General features: G+C 39.5%; 1 protein-coding gene across 5 annotated transcripts in view; it reads right to left on the minus strand.

Annotated features, from left to right (window-relative positions):
- vps50 (VPS50 subunit of EARP/GARPII complex) overlaps positions 1-16,098 on the minus strand; it is a 207,510-nt gene that overhangs the window by 67,827 nt on the left and 123,585 nt on the right. For 3 of the 5 annotated variants that reach the window (XM_083523569.1, XM_083523570.1, XM_083523571.1), the window contains exons 20-22: positions 12,022-12,128; positions 7,958-8,079; positions 3,286-3,366 (exon numbers count right to left, since the gene is read on the minus strand). In XM_083523569.1, the coding sequence (XP_083379695.1) occupies positions 3,286-3,366; positions 7,958-8,079; positions 12,022-12,128 (310 nt within the window). Of the gene's footprint in view, positions 1-3,285; positions 3,367-5,154; positions 5,221-7,957; positions 8,080-12,021; positions 12,129-16,098 lie in introns of all 5 variants that reach the window. The other 2 variants (XM_083523567.1, XM_083523568.1) reach the window with 1 other exon arrangement.

Here is a 16,098-nt window from a genome sequence, read left to right on the forward strand (position 1 = left end):
CGTAATAGGGGCGGAATTGTATCGCATTGGTCGCTGATTTATATGTACCTTTATTGTATTGTCTATATATCGAGATGTGAATCACATCGGCCTCAGTTATGGAGATACACATCCCTAATATACATTCACTTGAACTATGAGGCCCAATCCTCTTCCATCCCCTGTGCACAAAGCCAACTTTGGTTTACATGATTTTCAGTAGAAGATCTTGCGTGACCCTTGTGGATGAATGAGCACCAATCGATACAAGCACACTCCAAAATCTAGTGGAACATCTTTTCAGAAGAGTGGAGGTTATTATAACAGCAGGAACTAAACGTGAAACTTGATTGTCAAAATTGTATGGTTGGGTATCGGCAAACGTTTGTCCGTATACTGAAAGAAACCTTGAGAGAACCAACCCTTGTGTTGGTGCACCGAATGCTCGTGCATTTTGTTCCATCATTTTTGAGGATGTTCTTACTTGGAGACTGATTTTTGATATCCATCATGCATTGAATCTCACAACACACAATTGTATCACTTTGGTAACTTATGGTAATAAAGAAGCATCCTTGAAGCCTAACATGCTACATTATTCATCTATTAGTCTTCAGTAACCACAGAACAGGGATTAAAGTGAGGATTCTGTCTACCACACTGCATTAATTAGTAGAAATGTCATTTCTTTGCCTTTTGAACATGCTTTTTAAGGTTAGACATGTTTCTGTATCGAGCTTTGAATTGGAGCAATTCTGTAGAATTCATGCAAACGTCTAAACGCAAGAGAACATTATAAAAAAAAAAGGCAGAGTATGAGAAGCTATCTGGCTGGTCATTAGTGGAAATAAGGAAACCAGTGTGGGCAGTGCAGTGGAACTCAATCCGAGTCACTATAAACATAGACACTCCCACACACGACTAGGCGGTGAGGAGAACCCTCTGCAAGAATGACTTCACTGTTTATGGCGAGTTGCTGTGGCAGCATGTTTTATAAGGTGGAAACCATAAAAACCTACAGTTGAAAGCCTTCCAACTTTCAACGCTTCTGCCGAAACAAATCCAATATGTCAAGCTGGTCACCTTAAGCTTCTGGCTTAGTCATGGATCCTCGATGATTCCTAGGCTGTAAACTTCAGCAAACTTCTCACTTTGTGTCGATTTCACTAGTGGTGCTTAAACTTACACCCACTTCTCAAATTAAATTCTTTATTTACAACCGGAATAAGCCTGCGGGAACACAAGAGCTCTTTCACTGCATAAAAAATAAACCGCCCTAAACATATGCATTAAAAAAACTATGATAATCGATTTTTACCAAAGAAATTAAACAAAATAAAGCGTAAAATGAAAAAGCAAAGCAAAACTGAATTGCATGTCTTTTTTAGTACTCAAATAAAAGTCATTGCAAATTAAAAAGGCATTCAAGAGGCATGACAAAAAAATTTAAACTAACACACTCTTCTGTAAAACGATGCATTTAAAATGAGTAAAAAAATAATTGTTAATTCACAGAGATTGGCCTGTATTGTAAAGCATTAGACAAACCTGCAAGCTAAGAAGAGGGAAAGAAGGTTTTTCCATGAAAACATTTTAATTCCAGAACAAATGCAATTGTTAATTAAAGTTTTTGCTGCTTTTCTTCATCTTCAGCTCTGCTACCTCCAGCTCCACCTCCTGTCTTTTGCTCAATGCCACTGTCATTAATGCATACAACATCGCAGGTCTTACCACAGTCCTATAAACTTTCCCTTTCACTCTTGCAGATACTCTTCTATCACAAATCACTCCTGCTATCACTCTTCTCCACCCACTCCACCCTGCCTGCACTCTTTTCTTTACTTCTCTAACACACTCTCCATTACATTGCACTGTTGAGCCCAGGTACCTGAACTCCTCCACTTTCTCCACCTCTTCGTTCTGCAACTGCACCACTCCACTGCCCTCCCTCTCATTCACACACATGTACTCTGTCTTACTCCTACTGACTTTCATTCCCCTTCTCTCCAGCGCATATCTCCACCTCTACAGGATCTCCTCCACCTGCTTCCTACTCTCACCCCAAATAACAATGTCATCCGCAAACATCATGGTCCATGGAGACTCCTGTCTGACATCGTCCATCAACCTGTCTATCACCACTGCAGACAGGAAAGGGCTCAGAGCCGATCCTTGATGCAGTCTAACCGTCAACTTGAATCAGTCTGTTGTTCCTATTGCACACTTCACTGCAGTCACACTGTCCTCATACATGTCCTGCACCACTCTCACATACTTTTCTGACACACCTGACTGCCTCACACAATACCACAACTCCTCTCTCGGCACCCTGTCGTACGCTTTCTCTAAATCCACAAACACACAGTGCAACTCCTGACCTTCTCTATACTTCTTCATCAACATTCTCAAAGCAATAATCATCAATTTAATAATCATTACTATTTGTGGTTTTTCAGTTATTATGAATGAAATTAAACAAGGGCTATGAACTACCAAGATACATTTTTGATTCATATTTATTTCAGGATTATTGTGATGGTTATAAGTGATGGTTTGAAACCTATAGCGATCGCCGCCATCCTTTAGCACCACATGACCCAGTCTAATGATGAAAAAAAAAAAAGTGGCTAATACTGTAAAACCCAAGTCTCGGAGCTTCATCTTCAAAGAACATCAAACAAGCTGAAGGTTCACCTTAAATTCCCAGTGTTGCGATGGAACTCAACCCCAATCAGGGTGAGGAGTGGAGTGTGTGTGAGGTAGACGACGGCAAATCCTATACACACACGGGCTGTGCAGCAGTAGAGAAGGTTAGCTTTCTCTGTGTGTGTGTGTGTGCTGTATTAAAGGTGACAGGTCATTGCTCCCAGAGAGCCCTAATGGGGGCCACGATGGAAAGCACAGGACATTGATTAAAAACAAAAAAGAGCAGGTCTATTTAAGTGTGCATGAGGGGTGATTAACTCACCTGGATCTGCTGGCTGACAGCTAAAGGGTCATGAGATGATAGAGAATGATGATGGATTATGGAGGACTGGGCTTAATGCACACTACCATTTCCACTCAGTTTCACAGCCGGGACGTTATATATGTATTTATGAAATGGATAGCGAGGCAGAGCGAGCCAGAGAGGAAGGAAAGGCAAGACTCAGACAAAGAAATGGAAGTGAGGAAAAACAAGATGGATCACAACAGACAGGTTACTGGCACAAATAGGTAGAATGCCAGGGTTGGATGAGAAATGAATAGACAGAAAAATGGAGGCACATTTTTAGGAATTTGTGTGCTTTTTTTTTCTTTTTTTACCATGTCTATGAGACTCTCTTGGATGCGGTTGAGTGTCGTCCTCAGTCTACTGCTAATCAGCCCGAGTCCGGATGATTCATACTGCAGCAAAGAGACAAGAACAACACGCACACAGTTAGAGACGCGGACGCTTACTCGTTACTTTTCGACAGCGCGCACGCACGGTGGAAAGCCCTTCGCGCTTTCCTTCGAACGCAATTAGGACAATTAGAGCGCCAAAGCCCACCCACGTGGCGAAAAAAGGACACGTAGATCTGATGAGATCTTTCTCATGACTAATCATTTAAACCATTTCAAACAGCTCATGGACAGTGTGTGTGGATGTGTAAATCATCCATCCATCCATCCATCCATCTTTACAGCATTTAGCAGATTTTCATATTCAAAGCTGAGCCTATAAATTGGTAGCTTGTGGGCTCTGGGACTCTTCACGGAAGGTTGTGAATTCAAACCCCAGAGCAGTAGTCCAACACATTATCCACTGAGCTACCACTTTCCTTATCTATCCATCCATCCATCCATCTATCCATTCTAATAATACCATGTATTATATATTTATTAATTCTAATCCTAAATAAACATTTGCATTATTATTACTATTATTGGTATTTCTGTATAAGTTACGATCTGCCAAACCAAAACTGACCACAGCCTGATTGCAAACATCACACCCATTATTAGGCACATCGAAAGGGGAAAACTGGAAATTTGGAAATTCACAAGAGCCACACGAAACCATGGTGTTAGAAAAAAAATCTTCATAACACAGAGAACAAAAAAAAAAAAAAAAAAAAAAAAAAAAAAAAAAACACGCAGACGGGATCAAAAGGCGATTTATTGCTCTTGCCTGCCAAATGGAAATGTTTCTGCATTACAGACTAGCCATTCTTTTCAATTGTGTGTTCACTGCTCAGACCGAAGACATTAGCGCTCTTTAAAGAGGACAGACAAAACAAATTGGGACATAAATCTCACTTAACTATCATCTTTGGCTGCTAAAACGTTCTCGCTTCTCACGGGTTTATACTAGCGGACGGATCATCTGCGCAACACTTGAGCAAACGCTGAGGCTATGACTGCCTTAAAGCCTGTAATAGCTGTCATTTAACAAGTTGAAATAAACGGCAAAAACGTGGGATTAAATAGGAAACGCGGATTTAATTAATAAATGTAATAAACAAATATACTAGTAAGGACTTCTCTGTGCAAAGGCTTTCTGCTAGTATACATCACTTCTGAAGGCTCTGAATCCCAGGACTGCTCACGTTCCATGAATAAATCACTCATGATCAGCTGCTGCCTCTGGCTTCATCATTGAGGATAAAACTATTGATTAAAAATGTATATTACTATGATTTTTTTCCCACAAAACTGCATTATGACACAAAGTGCTTTTAACAGCAGATCCCTGGATCCAGTTCATCATTAAGGTTTGTGTGTGAGGGCAAAACCTAAACACAGTAATAATGCACAATGTGGGGAGATGCTAGCTTAGTGATTAAGGCATTGGAGTTTGGCTCTGAAGGTCATGAGTTTAAATCCTAGCCACACCAAGCTGCCACTGCTGGGCCCCTGAGCAAGGCCCTTACCTCCATAGCGGCTCAGTTGTATGAACGAGATAAATGTAAGTCACTCTGGATAAGGGCGTTTGCCAAATACCGTAAATGTAAATTAATCAATGAATAAATACGGTCTTACCAAGTCGGTAACATATAAAACAAATAAAACATTAAATAAATGGTTCAAATAATAACAAAAATTTCAACAAACCAATAAAGAAAGAAAGAATGAAATCATACATATCCACACCAGGTAGTGTGTTTGATTTAAGGTGGAGACACTAACAGGAGAGGCACACTGCACTCTTACCCAGCAGCCCTGTCTTGGAGCGGCTAGACGGCTGCCTGAGCTGGGTGTGGATGGAGACGGAGCATGCTTAAAGGAAAAAAAAGATTGAATAAAAAAAGATTGAAAAATTCTAAAAAGCAAAAGCAATTTGAAAGTAATGTTGAGCCATAAAGGTTCATCCAGAAGGTGTTGAGGTCAGAGCTCTATAGCACCTGACCTATAGCACCTTCCACTTCCACTGCTTTGTGCACAGAGGTATCGTCATGAAAATTTTCATGAAAATTTAAAGAGGTCGACCAATTTATTGGTTTTGCCGAATAATCGTCACCAATAGTTGATTGCTGGAACTATTGTATCGGCAAAAGATCCATACCGATAGTTTTTCCGGCTCTCGTCCGCTGCTGGAGCGGCTGAGAAGGTTTCCGGTCATTACGAGAGCGGCCTCTAGAGGCGAATCACTGACGCCACGTGCCGTTTGTTTTTACACTGCGTGCTGCACAGAGAGCGCTATATTCTAGTGCTCAATTAAAGCACAGCCTTATCTTAACGCTTAAACAAATCTGAAAAAGAGCCATTCTTTACCCAGACAGCTGCTTTAGCAGTAGTTTTGGACCGACTACGCTCAGCCTGGCATTCTGCCTGACTGCAAGACCCTTCATTGCCCTAGAGGTGATTCATTTTCTCCAGCGTGTCAGTGTTCCTCTATATCTTTCTCTTCCCTGTTCCCTCCACTCAGTGCCTTAGGGGCAAGTTATTAACTTTAAACATGCACTCTTCAGTGCTGAGCTCGTTGCGTTGTTGTGCGGCGCAGCCGGCGTTGTGGGGCTGTATGAGTATTACAGAAGCTCACTCTCGGAAAGTTCTCTGTATTTAAAATCAGTTATGCGTCACAGCAGGAGTGTGTGTGTAAGAGAGAAAATTAGTCTCAGATGCATGTTAAATATGCTGCAGTCATGCTCCTCACTGGCAAATGAATTTTTTTCCCACTATGTGCTGATAGTTACACAACAAACACTTCGGTTCCACCTGGTGCCAATGGGAGGTCATTGATGCAACTGATGCAGCGGGGCTTTAATCCTTCAATGTCTAAACTCCTCAGCCATACAATCTGCTTTATACAGATTAAACAATCAGCATTTAAGATGATTGTTTAATCTTGTAGATCTCAAACATTGGTGTTAAGCACCACGGCATGCTTACGGTTTATGCCAAATTTAAACTGCTCTAATACAAGATACACAAATCTATATAGTCCTATCAAACAACACAAAATCATGAACAGGATGTATAAAACGTGTGGCTTTGCCTGGTTACATGACGTACAGCTGTTATCACTTAAGGTGTCCTCACTTTAAATCAGTACTACTATACAAGTTGCACATTTACTACTTTTCATTTCTATAGTATTGTCACAGTGAAGATATACTACAATAGTGGCAGAAACGTGAGGGGTGTACTCACTTTTGTGATATACTGTATGTACATGCCCAAGATTTCTATTTTTTATCTCAAATTTTAAAATTGTATTTTACTTTATACTAAATCCCATTGTATTCCTTTATTCCAATGTTATTCTACTGTGACTTACGATGGAGATGCGTTCTGATGACACGATCATAACTTGAAAATATATATACATACCAAGGAGCCTTAAAGAATGGTGATCGCTATGGGGTAGTATACTGTAATGTTAATAACTGAACAAATTACAGTACATAATTGACTAAAACAGACGAATTCAACGTAGCGTACTGTATAAACTATACACTATAAATGCATGTGGCAGTGGACGCACAGTTGAGCACCGATTCTCAAGTGGAAGGCAGAGCATATGCTGCTTCTTTTGCCAGATATGTAAAATGCATTTTTGTCATATCGTCATAATAAGATCGAAAAATCGTAAGTTGACCATCGTAACTCGGGGACCATCTCTATTTACATTATTACTCTTTTAACTGAAAAGCAAAACACAGAATTTGAATTTATTTGACTATTTAACGGCGCTTGCAATGCCCTCCGGAATGCCGGTCACAAACCTGCTAACAACAAAACAGCCCTTAATAAGAGATTAGTACAGAAATCCTAACTTTCTTGTTTCTCGACTTAATTTTTCCGTGCATTCAGCATAATTAAGGTTCTAAAGGCGGCATCACGGATAGTAACCAGATCCAATCGGGACGGCGGGTTTTGTTATGCCGAGATCATGACTAAATGATGCCGTGATAACGAGAAATATCAATAGAAAATAAATATTATAATGCGTGGCCTCTTAGGACTTCTTTAGATTAGCAAATATACTATCACAAACATTTTAGTATAAACATTTCCTGCACTTCAGGATGTTTTTGTTTTCTTTAATGCCAATTTACTCAACCATTTTGGACAAAGAAAATGGAGCTCCGCAGAAAAGTCTGTCATTTAAATAAGAAAAAAAAAAAAAAAAAAAAAAGCAATTTTTCGATGAATTATACTAAATAAACAGTAAAATTTGTGAGCAGGAATCATGTAGAAATGAATCTCTTTGAACAGTAATGTCAAAATGAATGAATATAAGGGAAACATTTCCCACATGTGCAGACACTCGCACCTCCAATCTTCCTACTATGGCACATGACGCGTAGCTCGCTCTGATAATAATAGAGCCTAAGAGTTAATTATGTTCGGGAATGCACCCACGGGAACGTGTCGACTGGTGTGGCAGATTCATAAACACGCAGTTTCAGTTCCATGGAAAAAAAAAGGAGTTTGACTTTAACATAAACACTGAATAATAATCAGAGCAGAACAATGATACTTAGCATAAAGAAGGTTTAACCGGTCATACCATGTCGTTCCGGCCGAAGAAGGTGTACACCGCGTACAGATAGTAGTCGAACAGCTGTGACACGCAGTGGATGACGTCGAAGGCGATGGGTTTTAAAATGTTCATCATCTGCATGTATTTGCCTGCCAAAGACAACAACACAACTTTCAGTGCCAGAGTCTGGTAAAGAAAGGTGGAAACTGTAATAATAATTCATCAATTATCTACAATAATAGTAACCAGTTCAATAAATGATTAAGTGCTTCAACATACAGCTACACAATTGAGACAAAAGTATTGGGACACCTGACATAATCATATTAATTGTATACTTGTGTCTTTTGGATGCAGGAGCATGAAATGTTCCATTCACTTGAACTAAGAGACTCAAACCTGCTCCAGCATAAACATTTTTTGAAAAAGCCCCGGTGCAACAATGTAAGCGCCATGAAGATATACTTTACATGTGTTGGAGTGGAAAATGTGATGCTACAGAGCTCTAAATTCAACCTTGTTGAACACTTTGGAATGAATTGGAACTGCTGACTGCGCCCCCGGCCTCCTCACCTCACCTCCTTGTGGCTGAATGAGCACAAATCTGTACTAGCACACTCCAAAATCTAGTGGAACATCTTCCCAGAAGATTGGAGGTTATTATAACAGCAAGAGGGGGTGACTAAATGTGGAATGGAATAGGAGAATCTCCAAAGCAGACTATCTTGTAAGGTGATTTCAGTGTGCCGTGGTTAATATCTACATGTGATGTCGGAACTCAGAGCCCGTCTCTGAGGCGACACATCGAGGGTGGATTCTTTACTCAGAGGATTCCCAATAATGCTCAGCCAATTCTAGAAAATCTTAAATATAATAGACACAAACTGCCAATGAAGGATCCTCAGTCTCGGATGAGTAAAAGCAAAACTTCTTTATTCCATGCACATTCCAATGAGCTCAATAGAAGGTGGGTACCTCACATCAAAATGAACAGCACATCAAAAATGATAGAGCACGCCAAAGTGAGGAAGTACACCTACTGTCTGTTTCACGCTCGTATTTATACCCTGTAGCCACAGTATCTTTATATATTTTTTTTTTATTTCTTCACCTTGAGTAATTCCTCTTATTTTCCGATCTTGCCCTCTTTTTTTCAATTCCCCTTATCTTTGGCCTTGGTGTTCATTCCTCCAACCAACACCATATTTGGAGTTCCTGTTTTTCCAATTCCCCTTATTTTCGGCCTTATAATTTTATATAAAAAAAACATATGAGTGTGTATAAAGCCCTTATTTTCTCTGGATCCAACCATACGTTGCTTCAGTCTTTCAAGTGTGAACAACCATTTTTGCGGCCTATTTTGTCTTCCTGCATCTGCAATGGATAAGTGTTCTGCTTTATTCTTTTTTTACAATGCTGTTTGCTATTCTACTTTTATTGAATTGAGTTATATCAGTGTATTAGATTGCCTGTATACATGAGCTTGATTATATTACTTTAATTTGATAGTTGCAAGTGCCCAGGTTCTATTTTAATTGTGCATTCTGAACTGATTGTTACATAGTGTTTAGAATCTTCTCTTGAATATGTGTTGATTTTACCCTGTTTAACATCTTATCTCTGTTGGTCTCTTTTGCTCAGCTCCACCACGCAAACGTTCTGGAATGTCTCCGATGGGTCTTCTTCGCAGACAATACCGCCAGTTCCAGCTCTCCTCACTTGCTGCTGAGCTTGCTCATTTTCTTGAACTCTCTGGCCTAACTGTTCCAGCGAATCCCTATCTGCCTCCTCGCATAGTGCAGAGCACCTCTATGCGCGACATGGGCACACAGACCTCTCCTGATCTCTCTGCTACTCGCAATCGACAGCCCCGAGCTTATGATGACAACTGCAGTGAAGGCTCCTGTCCCCCACCATTTTCTCCCTATCCCTCACACTGGTCTCCCACTGATTATTCCCCTACGTCTCCCATTGCTCTGCCAAGCCACCGTGCTCCTGTGCCTTCACCCGGCCTTAGGCCAAGCTACTCCTTCATGTCTCCTGCAGCTGCAGTAGCCCACCCGCCTTGTTATCCCAATAAAAATGCTTAAACACCCTCAAGGTCGTTTTCTGTCCTTTTTGTGTATTCCACACACTTATAACATCAGTCAGACTCTATCCTACTCTCACACATGTAAATACCTTATTATTTATTTTACTTATATTCGGTGTAAATGAAGGCTTGATTAACATACAGGTTAAATAGGTTTCATCAAACTACTTCTATTGTATCTAATAAGTTCTACATTTGATTGTTAGGTTAATTTCTGTTGGATTAATGTTAGTTTGATTATAACACATGCTAGATAAGGTTGATTAAAGTTATTTTCTCGACAGTGAGAAGACCATAAAAGGCCAAGGCTTACTGGGGAGCAAAGGCAAACCCATCTGGTCCAATCCTAGAAGAGCTGAAGTAGCATAGATTGCTGAAAAAATGGAATACCAGCTCAACAAACACAGCACGATGTGTATGGGCCTGTATAGATCGCCCAAGGATGCACTATGGGAAGAGGGCAAGCTAGTAGTGAAGCTCTAGACAATCTTATGGGGTAACCTTGGGTCCTGGCATTCAATTAGATGCCACTTTGAAATGATCTACCCACAGTGCCTAGCAGACCAGCAACACCAAGAATATTTCCTAATCACAGTGTTCTCTTTCATCAGGATAATGTTAGAAGCCGCACTGCAAACTTTCTTTAGGAATTTTTCGAGGAACATGACAAAGAGTTCAAAACGACAACCAAATTCCCCGGAGCTCAATCCGAACAAGCAGATGTGGGATGTCTTGAACAAACATGTCTGATTCATGAACTAAGAACTGCTAAAATCATGAGTTTTTTTTATCATTTTTCCATTGTAAGAGAAGAAATAAAGTTAATTTAAATCAGATGGCCTTACAAAAGGTTGGTACAGGGCCATGTTGATATTTTATTTTATTTTTTTTTTAAATAGCAGTCCATATATTACATATTTCATTTCATATATCTGGGAAATGAGGAAACTAGTTGCTGGAGTTTTGGAAAAAAAATGTTGTTCTATTTGTGTTTGATACAAGATTCTATCCACTCAACAGTCCTGGGTCTTCTTTGTCGTATTTTTTGTTTTATCATACACCAAATGTGGTGAAAGCTCACCATGATGCCATGCTGTCGTAATAGATGTGGTTTAGTATTTGTCTTTCTGAAATATGCATCATCTGGATGGAATCATGTGTTGCTCTATAACCTGTACATACTGTACCTCTCAGCACTGATGGTGCCTTTCTAGATGTGAAAACTGCCCATTCCATAGGAGATCGGAAATGCAAGTTTTATCAGGTTATAAATGCACTCCAACATCAATCAAGCTCACATTTTAGGAATCCAAGAAATCTGCACAAGTCAGTTATAATGAGATCTAACGTTTAAGGTGGATTATTTATTACGAGTTGGACATTGATTTTCCATGCACCCTGAGGCACAGCAATTGCATTTAGGGAGGAAATAATAAATAAATAACGCATAAATACGAAATGCAAGATAGTAATGTGGTTAGGATTGAATAAGGGCGGATGAAGTGAAAAAGAATCGCTTGAAAAAAATTCACATTACCTGAGAAAACTACAGCAGATTACAGAAACTTTTTTTTTTTTTTTTTTTTTTTTACAGAAATGTATTACTGTTTTCTCCAAATTTATTTCAGGGTTACAAAAATGTGCGACAAAGCGCAAGTCGAAAAGAAAAGCCTCGACGAGAAAAAAAATATGAGCTCACATCGCAACAAAGAATAAAAAGTCATTTTTGTCATAAGTTCAATCCATTCCGAGCTAAAACCTAATGACGTCTGAGCGGCCACGTCAGCTGATGCATTAAACCAATTATCGATGCCTCGAATAACCTGAAAGGGACGAGGAGGCGAATGCAAAATGGATCTAATGACATGAAGCTGAGTTGATGCACACACCTCTGCAATTAGCTTATTAATTGATTGGCAAATCGAGGTCGCTCGCACAGGGGTCGCTGTTCCGTTCCGTGTCGTTCGAATGAAGGAAACGTTAAAGGGCAACCACTTACCCACCAGACGGATCACGTTAAGTGTGGTGTTGGTCAGGATAGGGGCGTTGACTTTGTTCAGGTTGTAGTCAGATCTCTTTCTGCTACGTAGCGTCTCTCTGGACATGCTAAACACACACAATCAAAAGAGAAAAATCGAGCTTAACTACTCTGTGGAATAAATACAATATACAATTATATGTGAAGAATTAGGGAGTATTTAAACAAATATTGTGCCACAGTTTTGTAAATAAGAAAAAATGTTTTACTTACTGTAATTTCCGGACTATAAAGCGCACCCATATATAAGCCGCACCCACTGAATTTGACAAATATTTTTATTTTGAACATAAATAAGCCGCACCTGTCTACACCGAAACTAATCTACTTTACACACGCTTTAACAACAGTGACTGTTACACGGTGTAACAGGTGAAATATGTTGTGGCTCCTTTAAGAGCAGAGCCGCATTTTGGGAATAGCCTGTCACCGCATTTTCCGGTATTACTGCATGTGTGCAAGACCGAGGAATATGTCATTATTATTTTCTGATGCTCATTTCTAAGTTTCTTTGACTAAGCTGTAACGCTGTTGCCAAGAATAATAAAAAAGCACGTGTTTTGGAAACCTGTCTGTGCTTATATGATTTCTGTTGCAACTGGAGTTAGCGAGCTCTCCCTTCACCCAGACTTAACGCGTTACAACGGCATTGTTGGCAAAAGTCATTGTTCACGGTCTTCCTCCTTCCTTTCACAACTATTTCTCTCGGAAGTTTATCTTTTGGCATCGTCGTGCGTTTAAAAATTGCCGTGCCGATCAGAACACAGGTGAGGTGCGTTTTTTGTTTCCATTCGGAAATTTAATTGGTCTAATGTTATGGGGTTCAGTTTTTTGGCTTGAAGTTTGTGAAACCGGGAAAAACCCAGGAAAAATGCATAAATTAGCCGCTTCGTTGTTTAAGCCAAGGGGTTCAAAACGTGGGAAAAAAGTAGCGGCTTATAGTCCGAAAAATGCGGTACAATACATACAATACAATATACATCGAATTAGAATCAAGTCTTTGTAAATTTATAAAAAAAAAAATATATTTTTTATATAAAAATATAATTACAGTAGCTATCTATGGTTGAAATGAAAGGCAACATGCAAAAACAATCGTAAAATGATTCCTGATAACATTTTAAAGCCAGAATGTACAAAACGTTACAGAAAAAAGTGTACATAAAAACTTTGGATTGATAAACTGAGATAAAAAAAAAAAAATTAATAAAAAATTAATAACTGCAGAAAGGCCAACTGTAAACAGAATTTGCTTTTTGGCAAATCAAATGCATTGCGTGTGCGAGCGGGCTCCAAGTACAGCGCAACACTGAAAAACAAACGGGAATGAAATCTGTTTAAGTTCAAAATATTTATTAAAAGCTTCCTTTTCACATTTGAATAGGCTGCATATGAACTTCTTGAAAGAAAAACGGTAATTCTATGTGAAATCAGACTTTGGGCACCCCCATCTAACCAAAATAGCACAATCCTAATTTTATAGCACCTCTGCAAAGATCCGACTGCGAGATTTGTAGTTGAATCAGGCTCCTCCAATCCTATTATAAATATTGGAAACAATTTAATCATGGAAAAGTTCGAACTGAACAAGAACTGCTTTCTCATTATTCACCGATTCACTCATCTGTAGAAAGAGCTTTATCCTGGTTCCTAGATGAGATGCTGATCCATCGAACACGTTCACACCGAGGGGCAATTTACACTATCAGCAATGGAAGGAAAACAAAATAACACGTATGAAACCCAAATGGATGCATAGAGAAGATGTGGAGAAGACAGTAAGCTGAGCTCATGCAGGCAGAACCGAGAACCCTGAACGCTGTGAGACGTAACGATACCCACTGTGTCGGCTGCTTCATTAACAATTATAAAAATTAATGGGGCTTTTTAGGTGTTGTTTGGGATGCTTGCTAACGTCTCTGTGCATGCTGAGCGCCTGCAAAAAAAAAAAAAAAACTGTGTAGATTCAAATCAAACCTCTTATGGTTTCAATTGCAGAAACACCACATGTAGGCCAATCACAACCAGTATGTGTTCTAAATATATTTTGATTGTTACAGAGGCATATTACAGATCTATCTATCTATCTATCTATCTATCTATCTATCTATCTATCTATCTATCTATCTGTCTGTCTGTCTGTCTGTCTGTCTGTCTGTCTGTCTGTCTGTCTGTCTGTCTGCCTGCCTGCCTGCCTGCCTGCCTGCCTGCCTGCCTGCCTGCCTGCCTGTCTGCCTGCCTGCCTGCCTGCCTGCCTATAACATTGTCAATTGGTCAGTAGGATGATTGAGTATAAATTGTGTATCCTAAAAAGGCTCTCAGAAGTTATGATTGGCAAGCCTTCATCAATGTGTGAAAGACCGTGTCTACAAATTGTGCATCAATTTCAGAATAATGTTCCTTAACAAACAGATGAAAATCTCATTATTTACAGTACAGAATATCTTTCTTTCGGCTTCTTCCATTAGGGGTCACCACAGCGGATCATCCACATGTTTGATTTGGCACATGTTTTTACGCTGGATGCCCTTCCTAACAAAACCCTCCCCATTTATCCAAACTTAGGACCGGCATTAAGAGTGGCTGGGGTTGGTTCCCTGACCGGAGATTGAACCCGGGCCGCAGTGAGCATGCCGCATCCTAACCACTAGACCACCAGGGAACATTTACAGTACAGAATATCATCAAAAAATCTGAAAAAATCTCTGTGCACAAGGGACACGGGTGAAAAACAATTATGGATGCCTGTGATCTTCAGGCCCTCAGGCAGCACTGCATTTAATAGAGTTATGATTCTGTAATGGAATCATGTTGTCTATGGACACCATGTCCTCTGGACTAAAGAGGAGAGGGACCATTTAGCTTGTTATCAGCGCTCAGTTCGAAAAGCATACATTATATATATATATATATATATATATATCCTATTTTACCATCTATTTTTCAGTCCACAAAGTACATACTCGTCTCACAGTCCAACAACAAACAGATCACATATAATATAGTATAATACATTTGAAAGTGGACCAACGCTAAGAGACAGCACCGGGAACAACCGCACTCAGATTCGAACTGCAACACTGTGAATGCTAGCTAAATGTAATAATCTCACTAGTTGCAGCATTTATAAATACGCAGAATCCGGTTATGAAGAAGTGGAAAAACAGTTTAGCTTTCATCAATAAGGCTTCATTTTGACAACATTCTTGTCGTTCAGACACACAGCACGGATCTGATTTCTTGCTACTCAGTAGGAAAGAGCAGATGATTTCAGTCAAGAGAAACAGCGTGAACAGTATTGCAATCCTGAGCAGTGCTTGTTTACACTGTGAATGTAAACGTAAAGGTAAATGTGGTGTGCTGTTCGCAAAAAAAAAAAAAAAAGATTTATTAAAGATTGATTTGGATGTTTAACAGATTTATATTATTATCAATAATTTTGAATGTATTGCACATGTCCACAAGGTGCATTTCTTTATTCAATTTTGGAGATTTTTTTAAACGCAATTCAGTAGTTAAGGATGTCCCAACTGGTAATGACTGCAAAATTCCCTTTGTGTAGCATTCACATCATCACAATTCTTAAAAAACGTTTTTACAGCAAACGTTTGTTGTGCACCACTCCACTGCTCCATTATATCTAATGGCAAGGGGTTCGAAAGAACTACAGACATCCCAGATTCACCAACTCCTAGTTCCAAAATCTCCCAGCTCCATGTATTAATGTGCACTCAAATATCTTCACTTCATTGCATGACTTTTGTTTGTAGTAGCTGCATGAACGTTTGATCATGACAAACCATTTCTATTTGTAGAGCGCTTTTAACAATGGAAATTGTCTCAGAGCAACTTTACAGAGATAAAGAGGTTATAAAAGAATGCACAACTTTAGCACCTACAATAAGTAAGTTTATCCCAAATAAATTAGCCAGTGGCGAGACTGGGAAGATAAACACTCCCTGAGATGGCATGAGTCTCCATCGAATGTCCATTCATTACAGTTCCATCATTGTTGAGGCCTGTTTGGTTCATTCCAGA

This window comes from Silurus aristotelis (genome assembly GCF_946808225.1).
Source record: "Silurus aristotelis genome assembly, chromosome: 21".
In the NCBI taxonomy this organism is placed as follows: Eukaryota; Metazoa; Chordata; class Actinopteri; order Siluriformes; family Siluridae; genus Silurus; species Silurus aristotelis.